This window comes from Anabrus simplex, chromosome 1 (assembly GCF_040414725.1).
Source record: "Anabrus simplex isolate iqAnaSimp1 chromosome 1, ASM4041472v1, whole genome shotgun sequence".
NCBI classification, from domain to species: domain Eukaryota; kingdom Metazoa; phylum Arthropoda; class Insecta; order Orthoptera; family Tettigoniidae; genus Anabrus; species Anabrus simplex.
Window position 1 is genome coordinate 224,565,374 of NC_090265.1, and position 24,678 is coordinate 224,590,051.

At 40.1% G+C, this 24,678-nt stretch overlaps 1 protein-coding gene across 5 annotated transcripts in view; it reads right to left on the reverse strand.

Annotated features, from left to right (window-relative positions):
* The window catches only part of LOC136861679 (solute carrier organic anion transporter family member 74D), a 287,694-nt gene that overhangs the window by 183,206 nt on the left and 79,810 nt on the right, over window positions 1–24,678 (reverse strand). The window contains exon 1 of one of the 5 annotated variants that reach the window (XM_068230946.1): window positions 9,741–9,836. The exons of the other annotated variants lie outside the window; for them this stretch is intronic. Coding sequence (XP_068087047.1) covers window positions 9,741–9,743 — 3 coding nt within the window. The 5' untranslated portion in view covers window positions 9,744–9,836. Of the gene's footprint in view, window positions 1–9,740; window positions 9,837–24,678 lie in introns of those variants that run through there. 5 annotated transcript variants of the gene reach the window in all.

Genomic DNA, 24,678 nt, shown 5'->3' on the forward strand with positions numbered 1-24,678 from the left:
TGGAAAGAAAAACATTATGACAATAAGCACAAATAAAAGTTCTTTGGAGACTCCTTTGATAAAAATGGAGGTCATCAGAATAGGTCATCTTGCCTCTCGTTCTTGTTTGGAAAAGATGTTTATTCTGCGCTGTCTAGAGGGTCTGACTTTGAGCGCGACCTGGTGAAGTAACGATGTGATACAGTTTGACAGTTCATGGAAAGCTCTGGAGAGAAGGGAAGTAGAGTTTTATCGTCATCTAAAATAACATGTGAGGGAGGAGGGAGATTGGGCTGTGCTTCTGCGATGTCGTGTTTGATTATATCTCTTGTTCGTCTAGTCTGTTTCATGTCTACCCATTCTAATTATTTGCTAATATTCTCATATAAGATGTTTTTATGCTCGTTGTTTTCGTTGAGATTCTCTTCACCGTTTTCCAATTTATCAAGAACGATGTGGATGTTTTCTAGGTTGTTCATAAGATTACCTTTATTAATCATACAGATAATTTGAAGGTCCTGTTTTATATTGGTGAATTTGTGGTTGGACTCCTTCATATGGGATCCCATGGCAGAGAATCTTTTGTATCTTTCAGCATTGACGTGTTCTTGATATCTAATTGAGAAGTTCCTTCCAGATTGTCCCACGTAAGTTTTTTTACATTGAGCACAAGTCAGCTTATAAATACCCGATTCCTGGAATTCGTCATCTTTAAGTTTATTAGCTTTATTATGACTAAAGAATCTATGTTTAGTGTTGTTGTTTGTAGAGAAGGCTACCTTGGTATTGTGTTTCTTGAATAAGTTGGTGATTTCGTAAATCTTCGGGTTATTAAAGGTGAATTTTACATATCCTTTTTCTTTTGAATGCTGTTTAAGTTTAATTTGTTGTTGGTATTTGCATTTAGTGATGATTTTATTGATGAATTTCAAACTGAAACCATTATGTAGAGCCTGTTGATGAATGAAAGAAAGTTCCTTTTTTCTGTCTGTTTCTGTAAGCGGAATTTCAAAGGCTCTGTTGACGAAACTATAATAAGCTGATTTCTTTTGCGAGATGGGATGTAAAGAATCACTTTTGATTGTAGTCGGGGTAAAAGTGGGTTTCCTGTATATTTTAAATTGGAAATGGTTGTCTTTACGAATTGTTTGGATATCCAGAAAATTGAGTATGCCTTTCTCTTCTTCTTCAGCTGTAAATTTTATGTTTGGGTCTAAATTATTCAAAGTATTAAGGATACTGTGACTATCATTTATTTCCTTGTTAATTATGGCATAGGTATCATCAACATATCGAAGCCAGAGATCGAGTCCTTTAATGTGACCTACTATCTGAGTGTGTTCCAAAAAGTCGAGGTAAATGTTAGCTAAAATTCCAGAAGCCGGCGCTCCCATTGGAAGTCCATCTTGCTGATATATTTTATTATTAAAAGAGAAGAAATTGTGGTTCAAAACGAATTCCAAGATAGTAATGAAGTTTTCTATTTCAGGTATACTGATACGTTTGTGAATTAATAAATTCGTCTTTATAATCTCAATGGTGTTCTTAATAGGAATGTTCGTGTACATGTCCTTGATGTCGAAGGAACTTGTTACATGAGATGAAGTTAACATGAAATCCTTAATAGCAATGCAGAACTCTTTGGAGTTTTTTTATCGAAGATTTGGTATAAAATACGTAGTTATGAGTTAAGAACCTATGAATAAATTGGGATATTTTGTATGTGGGGCTTCTCCGAAAATTAATTATAGGTCTCATAGGTGCATCCTTTTTATGTAATTTAGGCATAGCTCTTGCCTTAGGAAGTCCTGGATTCATATTAATGAGTTTTTTAATATCTTGGTCGTTAAAAAGGAAGCAGCTTTGCTTCAGTATCCCTTTCAAATTCTTTTGAATTTTTAGGGTGGGGTCTTTCTCAATTACCTTAAATTTGTTGTTAGTGAAAAAAGTTTCTGTTTTATTGATGTATTCGGTTTCATTTAATATTACTACTGTTCCACCTTTATCAGCTTTCGTTATCACTACATCACTTTGTCTAATTTTATGCTGAAGATCCTTCTCGATTTTAGTGTTTGTGGAATTGGTTAGTAACCCTCTAATTATGGAGGGAATTTTTTTCTTTGCTTCGTACCGTACGTCATTCTGAATGTCGACTGGAAGGGTTTGTATGGCTGTCTCTGTTTCTGCTAAAGTTTGTATTAATACTTGTCTGTTATCGAAACTATGCCAATTGTGATTAGGCCCTTTGCTTAATAAATGTAATTCTTGTTCTGTAAACGTCGTGTTCGACAAGTTCATGACGGGGTGTGGGAATTCTTCACAATTAAAAGAAGATTTAGGTTGATGCTTATTTAGATTTGTTGGACTCGATCTCTGGCTTCGATATGTTGATGATACCTATGCCATAATTAACAAGGAAATAAATGATAGTCACAGTATCCTTAATACTTTGAATAATTTAGACCCAAACATAAAATTTACAGCTGAAGAAGAAGAGAAAGGCATACTCAATTTTCTGGATATCCAAACAATTCGTAAAGATAACCATTTCCACTTTTACCCTGACTACAATCAAAAGTGATTCTTTACATCCCATCTCGCAAAAGAAATCAGCTTATTATAGTTTCGTCAACAGAGCCTTTGAAATTCCGCTAACAGAAACAGACAGAAAAAAGGAACTTTCTTTCATTCGTCAACAGGCTCTACATAATGGTTTCAGTTTGAAATTCATCAATAAAATCATCACTAAATGCAAATACCAACAACAAATTAAACTTAAAACAGCATTCAAAAGAAAAAGGATATGTAAAATTCACCTTTAATAACCCGAAGATTTACGAAATCACCAACTTATTCAAGAAACACAATACCAAGGTAGCCTTCTCTACAAACAACAACACTAAACATAGATTCTTTAGTCATAATAAAGCTAATAAACTTAAAGATGACGAATTCCAGGAATCGGGTATTTATAAGCTGACTTGTGCTCAATGTAAAAAAACTTACGTGGGACAATCTGGAAGGAACTTCTCAATTAGATATCAAGAACACGTCAATGCTGAAAGATACAAAAGATTCTCTGCCATGGGATCCCATATGAAGGAGTCCAACCACAAATTCACCAATATAAAACAGGACCTTCAAATTATCTGTATAATTAATAAAGGTAATCTTATGAACAACCTAGAAAACATCCACATCGTTCCTGATAAATTGGAAAACGGTGAAGAGAATCTCAACGAAAACAACGAGCATAAAAACATCTTATATGAGAATATTAGCAAATACTTAGAATGGGTAGACATGAAACAGACTAGACGAACAAGAGATATAATCAAACACGACATCGCAGAAGCACAGCCTAATCTCCCTCCTCCCTCACATGTTATTTTAGATGACGATAAAACTCTACTTCCCTTCTCTCCAGAGCTTTCCATGAACTGTCAAACTGTATCACATCGTTACTTCACCAGGTCGCGCTCAAAGTCAGACCCTCTAGACAGCGCAGAATAAACATCTTTTCCAAACAAGAACGAGAGGCAAGATGACCTATTCTGATGACCTCCATTTTTATCAAAGGAGTCTCCAAAGAACTTTTATTTGTGCTTATTGTCATAATGTTTTTCTTTCCAGTTCTTTATTTATACAGCTGAAGAGGACCACTAAGTGATCGAAACATGTCCTGTAAGTTTTAATTTTATTCAATTTGCCTGAGGCATTAATAAAGTATCGATTAGGTGGTTATTTATACTTACTTCTTGATTAAACATCGATACGGTCATGAAATGGACAACTTGTAATGAAATGGATTGGCGAAATCAAAACCGATTTGGAACAGGTAGAAATTTCCTACACCAGTAGATATCCAAAACAGGGTAATCTTCAGATCCAAAATTCACGAATGGCAAATTGACCAGGAGGAAAGACCAAAGAAGATCCTGGAACAACCTGGTCTGAAGACAGATAGGAAGTCCACACTAAAGTAATAGAAGGAATATGGGCATTAAGGAAGGCAAAAGCATGCCTGTAAGTACTTTGCGTAGCCCTAGTGAGATTATTTGGAAATAAATAAATAAATAAATAAATAAATAAATAAATAAATAAATAAATAAATAAATAAATAAATAAATAAATAAATAATACGAGGGTTGGAGCGAAAGTCATTGCAACTACTTTTTTCTTCTTGCAGATACGTGAGAGGGTCGCAAACTGCTATTCGTCGCGTGGAAACTATGCAGGCATAGTGTGTATTCACAACAACAGATGGTTCTGTGATTGCTGGAATATCACGGACACAGAGAAAGCTGTGAAATCAGTTGTGTGGTAGTGGTGGGGACGGAGCGGTTCGGAGCAAGTGCTGTGACGTCATTACTCGGTTGAACCGAGTACAACTTTATAGCGGTAAATTTAAACTTTATATTGACCTTCTAAGCTACAGTTTACATTTATAAAGAAGATTATCAATTATTATCAGTGGTAATGCTCCGTACTTCTGTTATTTGTTATTTGCACAATTTTTATAATGTAATATAAATTTAACACATAACGTAACAAACAGTGTAATTACAAATCTCTGCTTAATATAAGGCATACCAAGTACATATATATAAAGAAAGAAATATACAAATGAATAAGTAAATACAATAAATATTAATGCATATGCATAAACGTACCGTATTCCATAATGTGATAATTGACGAAACGAAATCTAGTGCTTTGAAATGTGCATAAACTCATAATGTCAAACATTTCATTTATAACTATGTTGTAAGGAGTTAAATGAAAAATCTGTGAAGATAACATCAGTAATGGAAATAAGTAAAGTAGACAAATGAACCCAATTCTTCATCTTGTGACAAGCATTAAAATCAAGACACAACACGTTGAACACAGACAGTATGGGAAGTACCGTTGGTGTTCTGTATTGCATGGAACAGGTGTTATGCAGGAGGGATTTCCACTCAGAAATATCAGATTTACAGCTCATTTTGCAGAAAGCGACGACCTTCGGTCTGAAAGAATTTGTCCAGCACATGGAAATACCTATATGCGGGCACAGATGTAGCAGGTACGCTAAGGTAAGCAAGAGCAAGTTCACTTAAGGGTCAATGAATATTGAATTTTCACGACCGCATTGTAATCGAAATCGACTCTCAACCTATTAGGTCGTGTTACGTGCATTTAGTACGTGTCGAAGAGACGTTAAGCACAGATAAAAAAATTGCCAACCGGACACCAGCGGGATCCGAACCCACAACCTCCCGACTTCGCGCTGGTAGCTCTACCGTTTGAGCTATGGTGGCCTAGCTGTTTTATTTGGTCTGTTGGAAAGGATCTAAGCTACAGGTCCATGTCCTTACGATGCGACCGTTTTATGTGATTCCATAAATTTGATGTTCCTCCACTAGTACAATAGATTTGATTGCAAATTTTACAAGTAGCGGATTTTCTACCTGGACTGCTAGTAAAATAGTGCCATGCTTGTGAGGACTTTCATGGCATCATTGCTTCTTTCTTATTACAAATATCGGTAGAAAACATAGCTCAAAAACTTAAACAAAGATATGTGTAGTATAAGGAAACACAAATAGAACAGACGTCTCAGTCTAGAGTCTGAACAGCAGCACAGCGGTGTTGCGAGTGTAGCCTGGCTGGAAGGTTTACTGAAGCACCCGCAGCGCTGTACGGAGTATTCGAGTTGAATCGGTGCTCCGCTGTGACGTCACGTAAACCTGAAGAACCGAGTTACTCTACGGTTCTACTCGCTCCGTCCCCACCACTATTGTGTGGCGAGCGTGGTCCGAGATGGACGTAGCCCATGTTGCGCAGCCGTTCTCCGGGAGAGACATGCGAGAGAATGTCACAGATAAGCCTTCGGGAATAATGCCATCCCATACCGTACAGTAGCATGGTGGGTAGGAAACTTTCAGCAAGGACGTGTGGCAAACCGAGCAGAGGAGGGGTGGCCACGTCTCTATGCCTCTGTATTCGGGAGGCGGAGAGGGGCTGGTTCCCACCGTCAGCTGTCCTGAGAATTGTTTTCCGTGGCTTTCTCCTGCACTAAGGCGAATGCCGGGACAGTTCCTAGTATAGGACACGGCCCCAACTCTCTCACCTTCACCGTAGCAAATCTCCCTGGTCTGCGAGACGGCGTTACCATCTACTACTACTACTACTACTAAAATTGTCATTCCTCCTCTGAAGGGGAAGCCGGGCCTCTTAGACGGTGACGCCATCTCTCAGGCCGGGAGATTTGTTACGGTGAAGGAGATGCTCGGAGAAGGTGAGGGGTTTGGCGGCCGTGACCTATACTAGGAACTGTCCTGGCATTCGCCTTAGTGCAAAAGAATGGAAAACCACGGAAAACCATTCTAAGGACAGCCAACGGTGCGGACCAGCCATGAGGTCCGGGCCTTTCCCGTCTCCCGAATACAGAGGCATAGAGCCACAGAAAAGCCGTCGCCACCCCTCCTCTGCTTGGTTGGCCGGTCAGTGAGCAGAAATGTTGGACCACGGACCAGCCGTAGCCACGTATGGGCCGAAACCCACTCGGCATCCACTAACGTTACCGTCCGGAAGGCCCGCCGCCCCCTTCAGGGACGGGATGAAAACGGTTTAGTAGTAGTATGTGTGGCAAGCGGTGATCAGCAACGCTCGGGACGATTAGTCAGTGTGAGGACCGATGTGGCTTTTGCCGTCATCGAGCAGCTCCTGGAGAAAGACAGACGATGGACTGACTCTACTGGACTTAAGGGAGGGCAAGTAGCATCGAGAAAAGTACCATCCATAGGATATCGTGGACAGAGCTGCAACTGCGCAAAATCATATCGTGGTGGGTACCGCATGCACTGACGGAATGTTCAACGGTGGATGCGATATGCAACATGCTCCGACCACCTAGTACGCTGGTAACAGGAGGACGGCATGTCACTACTCCGCGGACTAACGTTTGAGTTCCGGTTCATATGCCCTGGCCCAAAATTCATCGATGGCGAAATTGTTAGCGTGCTGGCCTTTGGTCACAGGGGTCCCGGGTTCGATTCCCGGCAGGGTCGGGAATTTTAACCATCATTGGTTAATTTCGCCGGCAGGGGAACTGGGTGTGTGTGTCGTCTTCATAATAATTTCATCCTCATCACGACGCGCAGGTCGCCTACGGGTGTCAAATCAAAAGATCTGCACCTGGCGAGCCGAACATGTCCTCAGATACTCCCGGCACTAAAAGCCATACGCCATTTCATTCATGACAAGAAGTGGTAGCCCGGTTATCTTCCTCCAGAAGCTGCTCGATGACGGCACGAGTCACGTCGGTCCGCACATTGACAGGTCGTCCTGAGTGTTGCTGATCCCCGGTTGCCACACGTCCTTGCTAAAATTTGTTTTGAAATTAGCGAAAGACATGTTAAATATCGCACATCGACTGTTTCGATGCACACTGACGAGAAGATTTCAGCTCATTGAAAGAGACTCATTCGAACCTTCGGAGATCATCTGAAATTCAGAAAGAAAAATAATAATAATTATACCCGCCAAACTGAGCAAGATTCGGCACACTCTGAATACAGTACGTATTTCTTCCAGTGAGTGTGAAAGGTGATTTTCCCACTTGAACATCACTGTAATTCTAGAAAGGTCTTCCATATCGTGAAAATATTATCCTCACTATTGTTCTGAAATATTGTTGGACCTCCTCTTTCTTTTTTTCCTTTCCTGCTGCTTTTTCCCTCACCTGTGGGGTCGCGGGTGCGAAATGTGTCGCACATGTGCATGTGGCCCTGTTTTACGGCCGGATGCCCTTCCTGATGCAGCCCTATATGGAGGGATGTAATCACTATTGCGTGTTTCTGTGGTGGTTGGTAGTGTGGTATGTTGTCTGAATATGAAGAGGAGAATGTTGGGACGGACACATATACCCCGTCCCCGAGCCAAGATAATCAGAAGCGACTAAAATCCCCGACCCGGCCGGGAATCGTACCCGTGACCCTCTGAACCGAAGGCCAGTACGCTGACCATTCAGCCAACGAGACGGACATTGTTAGACCTCATCTAACTGTGTTTAATTCAACTAAGTACGTTCACTATCCTGCAGGAGACCAAAAGCACGACCCGAATGTTTTAAGCCTGGAGGCTGTTTTGAATATCTAACGAAAGTTGTACTGTATGTAAATTACGATTGTTGTTTAAAAAAGCCTAACAGTTTTTCTTGTTTCCATCCTGAGAGTTCCGGCACCTCTCTTTCTAGAAAGAAAGCACTGGTTAAAATTGTTCCGTTTTCACGAGGTTTTATTGAAACCTCTCTATTTCGTAAACTAACTGTTACAGATGAAATAAGTTTCCACGAATTTGTAGAAAAAGCTTCATTCTTTATATTGATTGAATTTTCGTAACAAGTATGGCTGCCGAGGATGCAGTACTCGTTTAGTAATTAACTGTTTCATTGAGGAAGTGTTCATAATTAATTATGTACTTGCATTATTGTTTAAATATACCGAGCGGAGTAGCTACGCGTGTTACCGCGCAACGACTATGGGGCCAAGTTCTGTATTCGGGAGGGGAGTGGGTTCGAACCCCATGTTGGCTGTCCTGGGAATGGTTTTCTGTGGTTTTACATTTTCACTTCCAGGCCAATTCCGGAACAGTTCCTATTCATAGGCCACAGCCGATTCCTTTCACCTCCTTACATTAACTAAAAACCATTTCATCTGCATTAGCTCCTCAACTAAGGTTAGAGTAAAAAGTTGCCAAATAATTTCATCTCACCTTATCCCGACTCCTTATCAGGAAACGGGACTGAGAGGGTAGACATACATATACACACTGTTTCTTTCATTATGCATTTTCAGTATAATATGTACCTCTACCTGACGACTACTGACCTCACTATATTAAAGTTTTCATCACTTTTTTTTTTTTTTTTTTTTTTTTTTTTTTTTTTTTTTTTTTTTACAATTTGCTTTACGGCACACCAACACAGATGGGTCTTAATGGCGGCGATGGAAAAGGAAAGGGCTAGGAGTGAGAAAGAAGCGGTCATGGCCTTAATTAAGGTACAACCCCAGCTTTTGCCTGGTGTGAAAATGGGGGAACCACGGATAAACATCTTCAGGGCTGCCGACAGTGGGGTTCGAACCCACCATCTCCCAAATACAAACTCACAGCTGCTAAACTACTTTTGGATCCGCCTTGTCAATAGTTACAAGTACAATCTGGAATTTATTATTTACATAATTTCATGAGTACATGTTTCGAGAACAGCTCTTTATCAGCCCACAACTATAAAAACTCTCTTAGCATGTCTACATCTATCTAATTATAAAATCACTACATCTACTTAAAATAATCGAATAGCTATGGTTGAAAACCTTCAGCTTCACGTTCAGCTTGACCTTGAAATGTTGTCTTAATAGTATTGCTCTTTATAATAACTTAAATTAATTATGACAGTTGTTCGAAAAACACAGGTACCGGTAAGTTCGTTTAGGCCACACATAACCATGTTGACATTTCAGGATCCCCTGGTTTTCTTTCGTTCGCAACTGAAAATCGATAGGTCTCTTGATACGATCTATAATGATGCATCAAAATCCGTGTTGATTGAATCCATAAAATACTGTTTAGCTTTGACCTTGTTTACACTGTAGTGAGTGACAAAACGTGTCCATTCGCGTTGTAATTGTAAAAGATTTTGCCTGCCATGTTGTGTGTATTCCTTCGGTACCGTATCTATCTATAAAGAAGGAACAAAATAAGATGAGGCTTACCATACTGAAACTCTTCCTAATAAAAGCAGAGACATACAGCAAGTGATAGCTTACATGCAAGTGAGACAACTGTTATGAATCATGAGCGTCGGCGAGAGGCGACAGACTGTTGAACTTGAACGGCCTCGTACGTAACCGGGCGGAGGAAGGGAGTAAGGAGGAGAAGTGTGAGCTGTGTGGAGGGGAGATGTTGAACTACTGCTGTGTCCTCCCGCAAAAAAAGAAAAGTTTGTCCAGCTTAAACAGCGGGTTTTCTTCTACATTATATTCGTTTAAATTATGATCCGTATTTTGTTTTTGCGACATGCAAATTTCTAATTTTTCCAATATATTCATGCGTCTCCCTTTATGCACCGGATGTAATAATTTTACATCTTCTTGTTCTACCCAGGTATATTCGTCAATTGATGATTTTTACTGTGCATATGCTCGCATATAGCTGAATAATATCTGGTTTGTTTCTTTCTTCTTCTTCTTTCTTTTTGCATTAACATGCTCCTTATAACGCATTGAAATGTTCCGCCCGGATCGACCCTGGCATGTCAAAAAATATACACCCGATTTGTTATACAGACTAGTTTTATTCACACTATATGAGTTAAATAATAATAATAAAAAATATTAGTTCGGAATGACAGTTTGTTATGTTCGGTGAATATCTTATCTAAGCCATGTGAATTTCTGTTCAAGTATTTAAAGTGGCGTTCTTTTCCTGTTCTTTTTTTTTTTTTTTTTTTTTTTTGTCAAGGAGGGTTTTGGGTCTGTTAATGGTCTTGTTTTTTATCTGATTCACATACTTTCTAGAGTATCCATTGTTATTAGCGATTTTATGGATAATTCTCATTTCCTCAACAAACTTTCTTTTAGTTAATGCTGTATTACCTGCCCTGTTAATCATACTATGAAAGGCAGCTTTAAGTGTTGCTCTGGGTGGTTAGTCCTTTTTTGATAATTATATCCGTGTGAGTGGGTTTCCTAAAACTCTGATATTCAAAGTGATCACTCACTCTGGATATCGTCATGTCGAGATAATTGAGGGTTTTATTCTCTTTAATCAATCAATCAATCAATCAATCAATCAATCAATCAATCAATCAATCAATCAATCAATCAATCAATCAATCAATCAATCAATCAATCAACCAATCACCACTGATCTGCATTTAGGGCAGTCACACAGGTGGCAGATTCCCTATCTGTTGTTTACCTAAGCTAGTCTTTTCTTAAATAATTGCGAAGAATTTGGAAATTTATTGAACATCTCTTCGGATTCAAGACTGAATTTCATGTGTTTATCTGTGCTGTTTAAACGTTCTAATAGTTCGTCCGGTTTGAATTCCTGCTCATTAATGACTACAAATATATCATCAGCAAATTTTAGCCATAAATCTAACCCTGTATTTTATTAACAATTTTGCTCGTCTCTAATCCATATAGATGTTAGCCAGAATACCAGACGCTGGTGAACCAATAGAAAATCTTTTCTCTTGCTTATATATTGTAACCGTACAACAGGGTTACAGACTCCATTCTGTATTTATTATTATTATTATTATTATTATTATCATTATTATTATTATTATTATTATTATTATCATTATTAACCCGATTCATTAGATTTTATATATTCTGTTTCTCATCATATAGACTGTAATAATTAGGTATCACGTATATTATTGTATTTCATCATAGGTTAAGTGAATATGTTTGTAATTATTCTGGATTGTAGTAAGTGAGATTTGTTGGTTTCATATTGTCATGCTGTGGCTTGTAACTTTGGCTAGATGAGCTGGCATAGTATTTTGCAATCGAGGCTATGTTTAACTGTGCAAGGAGATTTCCCGGTGACGCATTCGGCATAGTCATTCTCGGTCCGCTTGGGTAAGCTTAGACAACGCTTGACTGATGACATCAGTGCGTGGGCACGTGATTGCGACCAAGTGTCAGTATTCGCCAGCTACTGTATGTTGAAGTGGAAGGGATGAACCGTGAGTGGGGAGATGAGTCGTCATCGCGAGGTGATATAAGGTGATGCTACGATAGGGAGAGGTACTCAGTTCATCATATCTATTCAGTTGATGGTACTCAGTTCATAAGCAGTTGATATCGTGCAGATCATATGTAACAGTCAGATGTATCAAATGGAAGAAGTGGTCTTAGTGTGATGGTCAGAGCTAAGAGTTGTGTTTGAAGAGGTAATCATCGAGGAAGTCTACAAGTGGTGGTTGTATCCGAGCAGAGACGGGTACTATGCTGATAAAGAAACATCATCTTCTTGTGAGGATGGACTTCACAAGATGTTTCAATAATATTTTCCAATTATTTAAAATATATTGAGTGGACGTAATTACATTGGAGCTCCCTACACGCGTACATGGTATGTAGGCCAACTCCTTGTTATATAAGATAACAGCAGACGGCTCCCGACTTCAGCTCACAGGTTTTCCCAAGAATTTCAAGTTCAACAGCGGTGTATGCAGACAACAGGTAATTAAAGCATCAGACATGTTATGCATTCATAACATGAAGAAGAGTGTAATCAGCGGCGATATCACATCTCACTTCAAGTTCATGCCAATAGTTTTTTTGTTTAGATTAAATTTTCCTTTTATTAGTACCGCAAATCTCACGATATATTTCTTTTGTTAAATTAAAAGACGTCAATGATTGTTCATTGTGACGTAAATTATAGTCATAAACTCAGTTTTATTTTAATTATAATAAGTGATTCCAGTTCCATGTACAATCCTCAATTGTGGAAATGCAACAGTAATTTAATATTGTCCTGATCCATATCCCTGTATATTGCCAGATATGTGAGTTTATCACCTCACGCCTTGAGATAATTGATATAAGAGGTATGCTCTACCGAATTTTGTTGTTTTTCTTAAAAAAGCAACTGGCGCTCAAACAAATGTTATGTATATTGTGTGAAGGAGATGTAAGTATAAGAGTAGTGGTCGGAGTAGCCACAATATGTCCTTGTTAAAAAAATATATTGTCTAGTGTAAATGTTAGAATGTTTAGAAATTCTTCTCTTACAATTATGCTTAAACCACTATGTAGTGTATTGCTAATTGTTTCTGAGACTGGTACGTTTTAGTACATATGCCTTATGTTAAAGCTGTGGATGGTGTTGCCTTTAGATAATTTAAGGGCTTGGCATTGTTGCAGAAATCCATAGTGTTAAAAAGGTTAGTCTTGTTACAGAATCTAAAATGTGTCTTTAATTATTTTTGTATAAATTGTGCCGTCTTTTATACGGGGCTGTTTTTAAAATTAATTGTGGGCCTGATAGGTGAGTCAGATATCTTGGATTCAGGAGGTCAAATGGACTGTATCGGGATTGACCTGTTAAAGCATTTGATAGGGTGGATCATGGGAGACTACTAGCAAAAATGAGTGCAATTGGACTAGACAAAAGAGTGACTGAATGGGTTGCTATATTTCTAGAAAATAGAGTAGGCGAAGCTTTATCTGACTCTGTAATAATTAAGAGGAGAATTCCTCAAGGCAATATTACTGGACCTTTATGTTTTCTTTTATATATATAAATGATATGAGTAAAGGAGTGAAATCAGAGATTAGGCTTTTTGTGGATGATGTTATTTTGTATAGAGTAATAAATAAGTTACAAGATTGTGAGCAAGTGCAAAATGGCCTCGATAATGTTGTGAGATGGACAGTAGGCAATGGTATGATGATAAACAGGGTTAAAAGTCAGGTCGTGAGTTTCACAAATAGGAAAAGTCCTCTCACTTTTAATTACTGCGTTGATGGGGTGAAAGTTCATTTTGGGGATCATATTAGTGTCTGGGTGTTAATGTAAGGAAAGATCTCCATTTGGGGTAATCACATAAATGGGATTGTAAATAAAGGGTACAGATCTCTGCACATGGTTATGAGGGTGTCTAGGGGTTGTAGTAAGGATGTAAAGGAGAGGGCATATAAGTCTCTGGTAAGACCCCAACTAGAGTATGGTTCCAGTGTACGGGACCCTCATCGGGATTATTTGACTCAAGAACTGGAAAAAATCCCAAGAAAAGCAGCTCGATTTGTTTTGGGTGATTTCCGACAAAAGAATAGCGTTACAAAAATGTTGCTAAGTTTGGGCTGGGAAGAACTGGGAGAAATAAGACGAGCTGCTTGACTAAGTGGTATGTTCCGAGCTGTCAGTGGAGAGGTGGCGTGGAATGGCATTGGTAGACGAATAAGTTTGAGTGGTGTCTTTAAAAGTAGGAAAGATCACAACATGAAGATAAAGTTGGAATTCAAGAGGACAAATTGGGACAAATATTCATTTATAGGAAAGGGAATTAGGGATTTGAATAACTTACGAAGGTCTTTAGGAAAAGGCTAGGAAAACAACAGATAGGGAATCTGCCACCTGGGCGACGCCCTAAATGCAGATCAGTATTGATTGATTGATTGATTGATTGATGTTTATGGATTTTAGGCAGGGCCTTCGATTTAGGTAGCCCTGGGTTCATGTTCAATAGATAATTCATTTCTTTTCAATCCATTACGAAATTAGTGCCGACAGAATTTGTTTAAACTTTCTTAAATGTTGAAAACATTTCTTAGCAGACACTACGAAAAACGTAAAATTAAGCTATAATATCAATTGTGCCGAAAGCTGAAGAGCTAAAGGGCCCGGGAAGATTTCAAATAGTCAGTCTTGGACAGCTCAATCAAACTAAAAAAGAAAAAAAAAATAGAAAATCACTTCCGGCCTAAAATCCTTTGTTTCTTTACTCGTTTTCTTTTTTTTTTTTTTTCAAATCCTAGCCAAATTAACTTATTTACATAACTCTTTCCGTAATGTGTTCCTTGATTCATTATCCTCAGGAGATTTTTGATGTGTTTTGGAAAATTTCCACACCGAATGTAGTTAAAAGGGCTTAAGTGAAACTAAGCATTGACTCAACATTAGCGCTCGTAGTGTTAGAAAAAGGCAACCTGCTAATCTAATCGACCGGATAACGATGATTAAGAAAATGATTGGAATAAGTAAAGAATATATTCTTATACTTTATTATATTTTATTTACCTAAAATTCGTACCTTATATCCCTAGGATTTTTCCAACATTGAGTTGCTTGCCTAAAAGGCTAGAATTGTGAATTTTGTATCATACTAGCTTTAGTACCGGCGTTGTCCGGTTTTCCTTTACTTTTACTTACTTTTAAGATTAGTATTACCAATCAGTTACGTGTGAAGTGAATATTTATAAAATTCCTTCTTGGGATATTATTATATAGTTTTAGTGTTATTTAGATGTGTTTGATTTCAAGTTTTAGATTATTTAAATTTTGAGTAAAACTTCATCCTTGTGGAAGCTCGAATTTACTGGGAAGTATCCTTTCAAAAAATAAGTGATAACTACATGTATTCATTCGTCGCGCTATAGATATGATCTACACGATTTCAACTGTCTTTGAGACTGTCACCAATCAGCCTTGTGACCCCCAAAGCAGTGGATTCAACACTAATCTCGGGCATTTTAGTCTATTTAGGCCTACTATTAATCCCCATTCTGCCTCTCGTCTCAATGGAGGCTGAACGTGGACTTACACGGTATTCAAAAGCGTACAGTTCGTCCCAGCGACACATGAAAAATGGATTCAACATTAATATCGTTTATTTTCCAATATTTTTAAATGCCATCCCCTCCCATTTCCCACTCCCAGCGGGGATTGGTCTGTTTCATCTCCACAGGGTTCTTTCTCCAGATGGCAAGTCACATGTGTACCACGTTTCGTTGAGAGCTATTCTGGAACATACCCACATACACCCATAAGTATGACTTAACAATCCAGAGTATAACACTTCAACTCAGCGACCTCGTAAACGATGGTATTCGACATTAATATCAGTCATTGTCGTTCATCTGTATATTTCAACACCTCCGCTAGGAGTGCTAGGGGTGTTTTTACCCAACAGTATTTGTTTCAGATAGTAAGTCATATGTGAACCAATTTTGTATGAGAGCTATGTTGGAAGAAACACTCATACATCCGTAATTTCTGTCATTTTGGACTATTTCTTTTCGACCCCTTCTCATCTCCACGCCGATGGAGGCTGAAGATGGACTTCAACGACCTCCGGAATGTCACTATTCTCCTCAGCGACCACGAAAACCTATGGATTCGACACTATTTTCGATTATCTTTACATCTCAGCCGCTCCCACCTCATCCCTAGGGGTGCTAGGGTTACCATACCTCCTCGCAGCTTTTCTCCAGATAATAAGCCATAAGTGTGCCAAGTTTGGTTGAAATCTCTCCCGTAATCCATAGAAGTATGGATTCAACACTAATATAGGTCAATATAGTTATAACTATATTTCGTTCCCTTCTCTAGGGCTTGTAGGGGTGCCTTGCACCCACAGTAATTTTTCCTGGTAGTAGGTAATATTTTTTACCAAGTTTAGTTGACACCTATGCTGGAACATAGGCCTACAGTACATTCAAACATCCATAATCTCGGTCATCTGGACATTTTCATTTCTTCATCCCTACTAACGCCCCTTCCGATTGGGGCTCAACTTGGACTTCAACGACATCCGGAATGTCACTATTCAATTCAGCGACCCCGAAAAGTGAGGATTCGACACTATTTTGGATTATTTTTATATTCCAAACCCCTCACCCCCACCCCTAAGGGTGTTAGGGGTGTCCTGCCCCCATGTGGTTAGTCTCCTGATAGTAAGTCATAATTGTACAAAGTTTGGTTCAAATCGCCTCAGTAGTCCTGAAATCTGTAGATTCGACACTATTAATGTATTGGTCGTTTTTACTTACATTTGCGTTTCACCACTTCCCCCAAAATTTATAGGGGTGTGTCGTCCCCACCGTATTTTTCGAACAAAGTAAGTAATATTTGTACCAAATATAGTTGGCAGCCATGATGGAAAATAAACAAATACATCCATAATCTCGATCATTTTGGGCTTTTTTTTTTTTGCCTTTTCTCACCCCCTATGCCAAGGGGAGTTCAACTTGAACTTTGAAAATTTCCGGGGTAGCACTATTCATTTCATCGACTCCTAAAGCTGTAGATTCGACACTATTTCCGAATTTCATACCTCATGGCTCCCCTACTTAGGGTGCTAAGGGTGTCTTATCCTCACGCGGTTAGTCTCCTGATAATACGTCATATGTTTACCAAGTTTGGTATAAATCGCTCCAGTAGCCCTGAAAACTATGGTTCCAGACTAATATCGGTCGTTTTTATTTATATCTATATTTCACCCCCTCCCCTGGGGGTTTAGCTGTGTCTTTCCACAACAGCATTTTTCACAAATAGTAAGAAATATGTGTACCAAATTTAGTTGTCAGCTATTCTGGAAATTACAAACATACATCCCAAATGTCGGTCATTTTAGTCATTTTATTTTTAACGTTTTCTCGCCCTATGTCAAAGTGGGCTGAACTTTGACTTATAAAAAGTCCGGCGTGTCACAATTCATCTCAGCGACACTGAAAACTGTGGATTCGTCACTATTTCCAATTATTTTTACATCTCACTACCGCCTAGCACCCAACCCCAAAGGGTGGTGATCATGGACTTTAAAAATTTCCGGAGTGACATTATTCATCTCGGAGACCCCAAAAACTATGGATTCGACTTTATTTTCTATTATTATTATTATTATTATTATTATTATTATTATTAATATTATTATTATTATATCTCACTCCCCACTCGCCCCCACCCCAAAGGGGGCTGAAATACTTAAAAATCCGGAGTGCCATTACTCATCTCAGCGACCCCGATAACTATGGATTCGACACTATTTTCGATTATCTTTATATCACCCCCCCCCCCCTCGATCCCTACCCCTAAGAGATAAAATATCCGGAGTGTCACTATTCATCTCAGCGACCAAAAGAAGTAGGGATTCAACACTACTTATATCCGGAGTGTCACTATTCATCTCAGCGACCCCGATAACTATGGATTCGACACTATTTTTGATTATTTTTGTATCCCACTCCCCCCTTGCCTCCACCCCAAAGGTGGCTGAAATTGGACTTTAAAAAATCCGGAGTGTCACTATTCATCTCAGCGACCCCGAGAACTATGGATTCAACGCTATTTCCGATTCTTTTTATACCTCACTCCCCACTCGCCCCCACACCAAAGGGAACAGAACTTGGACTTAAAAAACCCACATTAAGTTACCACTATTTATCTCAGCGACCCCCAATATGGATTTGACACTATTTTCGATTAGTTACATAACTCAGCTCCCTCGACCCCCGCCTTCAAGGGTGCTTGTGATGTCTTTCTCCCATGAGGTTTGTCCCCTGATACTAAGTCACAACTGTACCAAGTTTCGTTGAAATCGCTCCGGTGTTTTCTGAGATGTAACACATACATATCCACATACAATGACATGTAAATATACATCTATAGATCGATTACATAGACTCGCCTCTGCTCGTTGAGACCCCAGTTGCTCTTCATTAGGAGTGGGTGATAACGCGTGTCTTTACACTGTTGAGATTCTATATTTTTCACAGTTTTCTAAATATTTTACACGTCTAACACACAGCTACATTCTTCAAACTGTTGGTCCTATGACATGAAAGTACATCTCGATCATGGCATGTTGGATTGCTATTTTCAAATAACAGGCATGAAAATTAACCTCCTAATGGCACCGTGTTCCCATCCTCCTATATACAGCATTTATTACCAGACTATCATGATATAGCGTAAGCTGCTGTCGCCTAGCGACAGTCTGTCCATCAAGTCGATCCAATCTTGGTGCGGCTTCGAAATTTAGTAAAATTACATAAAACTGCTCATACTAATAAAAGTACCTATTCGATTTCGTTCAAACCACTTCATAATCCCTCTCAGAAGTAATAAGAACAAATTGTGAAATTTTCAGCGAAATCGGCCAGTAGTTTTTGAGTCTATTAATCTCAAATATACCAACATCCAATTATATATAATATAGAGTAGTGGGGTATTTCTTTTACCAATTTAAACTTATTTCCTGTTTGAAAATCTACCTTTTTGTTAATATAATCCTGTTTGTTAATTAAGTCTGCCAGCTCCGTGGCGTAGAGGTAGCGGAGGTCCCGGGTTCGATTCCCGGCCAGGTCAGGGATATTTCCCTCGACCTGAGGGCTGGTTCGTGGTCCACTCAGTCTGCGTGATTAGAACTGAGGAGCTATCTGACGGTGAGATGGCGGCCCCGGTCTCGAAAGCCCAGAATATAGGCCGAGAGGATGCGTCGTGCTGACCACATGGCCCCTCGTAATCTGCAGGGCCTTATGGACTCCATGCCTCGACGAATTCATCAAAGTATTGCAGCTCGTGGTGGGCACATCCTGTATTGATTGTTGTCCAAACTTGCGTTCAGAGGGACCCGAAAGTGTAATAATCAAATCACAAACGAACACTCGCCCTGCATGTTCAATTGCAGCAATGTAGCACTACTCCTTCTGGGTGTTGCAATTTCCATTTTCTTCAGTATATATATATATATGACAACAATGTATAATTCCAACAATAACTTGGTATAGTGACAATCAGTCAACTCAGTTTCGAACAAGGTCTCTTTGCGTGAAAGTAATGACATGGTGTACTTACATTTATCACTTGTGCGGTTTGATATTTTTCACACGTTATTTTAACATTTTTTCATTTAATTTTGTTCTTATACTTTTCTGGGTTGTAATCGAATAAATGATTATAACCGCGACTTCAGTATCGGTTAAAGAGTGTAGGTCTTCTATCTATCTTAATCTGTTTACCCTCTAGGGTTGGCTTTTCCCTCGGACTCAGCGAGGGATCCCACCTCTACCGCCTCAAGGGCAGTGTCCTGGAGCTTCAGACTTTGGGTCGGGGGATACAACTGGGGAGAATGCCCAGTACCTCGCCCAGGCTGCCTCACCTGCTATGCTAAACAGGGTCCTTGTGGAGGGATGGGAAGATTGGAAGGGATAGGCAAGGAAGAGGGAAGGAAGCGGCCGTGGCCTTAAGTTAGGAACCATCCCGGCATTTGCCTGGAGGAGAAGTGGGAAACCACAGAAAACCACTTCCAGGATGGCTGTGGTGGGAATCGAACCCACCTCTACTCAGTTGACCTCCCGAGGCTGAGTGGACCCCGTTCCAGCCCTCGTACCACTTTTCAAATTTCGTAGCAGAGCCGGGAAGCGAACCCGGACCTCCGGGGGTGGCAGCTAATCACGCTAACCACTACACCACAGAGGCTGACAGTTCAATAGGTACTGAAGAAGTAAACCAATTTTAAGCACGAATATCTAAGTGGTGTACGGTTGGCAGATCAGCAGCTTAGCCATCAAACCACAGAGGTAGACAAATGACACCTACCATATTTTTTATTTATTTATTTATTTATTTATTTATTTATTTATTTATTTATGTATTTATTTATTTATTCGTTCGTTCGTTCGTAATCTGTTTACCCTCCAGGGTCGGTTTTTGCCTTGGACTCAGCGAGGGATCCCACCTCTACCGCCTCAAGGGCAGTGTCCTGGAGATTCAGACTTTGAGTCGGGGATACAACTGGGGAGAATGACCAGTACCTCGCCCAGGCGGCCTCACCTGCTATGCTGAACAGGGGCCTTGTGGAGGGATGGGAAGATTGGATGGGACAGGCAAGGAAGAGGGAAGGAAGCGGCCGTGGCCTTAAGTTAGGTACCATCCCGGCATTTGCCTGGAGGAGAAGTGGGAAACCACGGAAAACCCCTTCCAGGATGGCTGAGATGGGAATCGAACCCACCTCTACTCAATTGACCTCCCGAGGCTGAGTGGACCCCGTTCCAGCCCTCGTACCACTTTTTCAAATTTCGTGGCAGAGCCGGGAATCGAACCCGGACCTCCGGGGGTGGCAGCTAATCACGCTAACCACTATACCACGGAGGCGGACTATTTATTTATTTATTTATTTATTTATTTATTTATTTATTTATTTATTTATTTATTTCAAAAGAGGCACCTGAGCCAAGGCTCATAATGGTGCAGTACAATTAATTGCATTTGGCAACAAAGAGGAGACTTGAGAACATCAGCTTCTAGGACAAAAATATAATATACTGTTCAATGAATAATATTAATTACATTTGGCAACAAAGATGAGATTTGAGAACATCAGCTTCTAGGACAAAAATAGGTTTTATATTTTATTTGAGGGGGCCCGGATTTTTATTTTGTAAGGCAGGTCCGTATGACAATCGTTACGCCCCTGGGCATAGGCATAGGTAGGCAACCAGTAGCTCGCTGTGAAATGAACGATACAGAACTGATTTGGAGCTTTGTGAAGGATAAAATTGCCAGAAATAAACCGAGCAAACGGTAAAGAGAAGCGAAAAAACATACACGTGACAAGACACATATGCCAAACTTGTGCGATAAACTGGTAATTTCACGATCGAAAAGAGCTAACCAGCTTGAATTTTCAACATTTGCAATCGACGAAATAAATTAAGGCTTCCTTCTAGGAGGGGGCTGCCTGGCCGAGGCGGTAAAGGCGTGCCCGGTTCGCCCGGAAGGACGTGGCTTCGAATCCCCGTCAGGAAGTAGTAAAATTTAAGAAACGAGATTTCCACTTCCGGAGGTGCATATGGCCCTGAGATTTAATCAGCCTACACCAAAAATAAGCACCAGGTTAATTCCTGGGTGAAAAGGCGGCCTGGCGTAGAGCTAACCACTCTACCCCATCACGTGCCGAGGTTACGAATGGTGGAAACCTTTACCTTCCACCCCTCCAAGGGCCTTCATGGTCTGTACGGAGATGACTTTGCTTTGCTTTTTCCTTCTGGTAATTTATTTTTTATATAAAAGTCTTCTGCAAATGGAGGTAGATACTTCCCCTACTGCACCGTCACTCCATTGCCTTACAAAGGAGGCTTGCAGTGGTGTCTCAACGGCGCACTAAGCGCCAGCGTCTTGGAAAGGTCTGGCAATCCAACTGATGAGTTCACTGCTACACTGGGGCGAAACGCTAGTAATTTCACGATTGGAAACGCCTAAAGAGCTTGAATGCTCTTAGTCAATTATTATACAGTGTCTGTCTTTACAACAGCAGGAACAAGTTGATATCCTAAAGTATAATTAGAAAACATGCAGTGAGAACACAAATAGAGAAGTGTCCGAAAAACATCACTGACCAAATTTAACACTTAAACGATTTAGGAATTGAACAGTCCGCCTCGTGGTGTAGTGGTTAAAGTGATTAGCTGCCATCCCCGGAGGCCCGAGTTCGATTCCTGGCTCTGCCACAAAATTTGAAAAGTGGTATGAGGGCTGGAACGGGGTCCACTCCACCTGGGGAGGTTAACTGAGTAGAGGGGGGTTCTATTTCCAACAGCCTTCCTCGAAATGGTTTTCTGTGGTTTCTCACTTCTCCTACAGGCAAATGCCGGGATGGTACCTAACTTAAGACCACGTCCGCTTCCTTCCCTCTTTTTTGTCTGTCCATTCCAATCTCCCCATTCCTTTACAAGGCTCCTGTTCAGCGGAGCAGGTGAGGCTGCTTGGGCGAGGCAGTGGTTCTCCTCCCCAGTTGTTTTTATCCGACCCAAAGTTTCACGCTCCAGGCCACTGTCCTTGAAGCGGAAGAGGTGAGATCCCTCGCTGAGTCCGAGGGAAAAACCAACTCTGGAGGTTAAACGGATTAAGAAAGAAAGAAGGACTTGAACAGAGAAAGAATGCCCTGAAATGAGTGTTAGAAACATTATGATAAGAAATAGAATTTAGACAGAAAAAAGGAGAGGGAGAGAGACTTCTCAGACACCCCGGAAACGTGACCCCACAAAGTGAGGGTCACCACAGAAGCCATCCTCAGTCTCTGCATACCACGTCCGATATCTCAAATTAATAATGATATTATATTATCACAACATGCAATTTAAATAATATATGACGGAACATTATTATATGTTATAACTAGAATCTCTAGACTACAACAAAGTTATATTGTCTAGGTTAGCTTAGGCACAAGCTGTGAGCTTGAACCCGGGAGATAGTGGGTTCTGTCATGTCCAGGGACACGAACCTTCATCAAGTAGCAGTACATAAGTAATACATAGTGATTACTTTGGTAACTCAATCCATTGGCCGTAATGTCTGAGCAGCCATGTGTTGGGGGTAATAAAGAATGACAGTTAAAAACAGAGTTGTGTGAGGTCAAGAGGTTTCACGAGGAAGTCGATACGGACAAATCTAAATAGTCACATCCTGTCGTCTGGAGATGGCAAGAAAAGGGGGTAGTTTGAAGGATACCATACTTAAAATTAATGGGCGACCCAACTAAGTGAAACGGGACGCAGAGTCATGTTTATGATGACAAGTATTAGAAATGGGGGAGTTATTTTATGAACATAGGTTTAAGGGCGAGAAGTCATGTTAATAAATATTGCCACGTGCATAGCTTGGAATTTCATGATACATGGGGGAGGTGGTAGCACCAATGGTAAGCCAGTAAGGCTTTATCTAAGAGGAGGGGAGACCCTCATATCATATTGCTAGTCCCTTTAAATACGTATGTAATTGAAGGAACGAGCGTCTCATTGCATTGGTCTTCTCTTTGGAAGCCTTGCCTTCCGCTCACGTTAGGGAATCGCGACCGATTCTCCAAGCGGTCTCGCTACTTGGAATATTTCTTAGTAGATCAGGTTGAACGGTGGTGCTAACACTTGGTATTCACCATTCATACTTTGATTCTCGACTTAAGCCCTAGTTCTTCTGGGTTTTGTCGTAGTTGGCAACTTAAAGCTGAGGAATCTCTGAAAGACTCCACGATACTCTGTTTTTAACATCGCTTAGCATTTCAGTGGTACACTAATGTTTTAGAGTCCACTTGCATCTACTTGGAGTAGCCGTTCTGAGGAAGGCTAGTTCCAGTACGTCACTTTACGTGACCGACTTCAATTGTACGTGTATATTCTTTGTACATCATCTGTCAATATACGCACATATATAGGAAATCATATGAGTTTCAACTCTTAACAACCAACTTACCTAACGCCTATAAATTACCATCTTATATCCCTTTCGTTTTTAGTACTGTTGTTAACCATCAGGTGATTCCACTCACCGCTCGGCGTCTCACCTGTTGACCGGGATACGACAGTTCCAACCCCATTGTCACTACTAACTAAAATGTATAAATTCTTACCTCCATCAATTTACTTTTCTACACGCCCTTAATAATATTGAATAATTTTGCAATTCTTCCAGGGTGCATCCACTCTCTGCTCTATAACTTTACAACCGTATAAAACTGAGTTTCATTATCATTTTCCCTCTTATCCTCCTCATCCATACATTTCTCTCTCATTTCCCTTGTCTAAGCAATTTTTTATAAGATGTGCCCACCCCATTTCTTTAGAACGTAATAAACATGCATTACCATCCCTATACTCTCTGTATGCTTTAGTTTTTGCACTACAAGGCGAGTTGGCCGCGCGGTTAGGGACGTGCAGGTGTTAGCTTGCATCCGGGAGATAGTGGGTTTGACCTCACCGTCGGCAGCCCTGAAGATGGTTTTCCGTGGTTTCCCATTTTCACACCAAGAAAATTCTAGGATGTATCTTAATTAAGGCCACGGTCGCTTCCTTACCACTCCTAGGCCTTTCCTACCTCATCGTCGCCATAAGACCTATCTGTGTCTGTGCGACGTAAAGCAAATTGTAAAAAGAAGTTTATATACTACCATTAATCACCATATTATCCCCCCCCCCCTTTTACCTTTTTGTTATTTTATCTACGTTAGTCCTCATTCTTACAAATACACTGCATAATTCTCCCAGTGACAGCTTAGTTTTGCACTGGATTTATAAGGTCTTAGGAGTCTTTCACTTCCATTTCTTTCTTGACCCTTCTCTTCTTTTACCGATACCGTAACATCATATTTTCCTGCTTCTCCTCTAATTAGGTTTAAGAGGAAATCTCGAT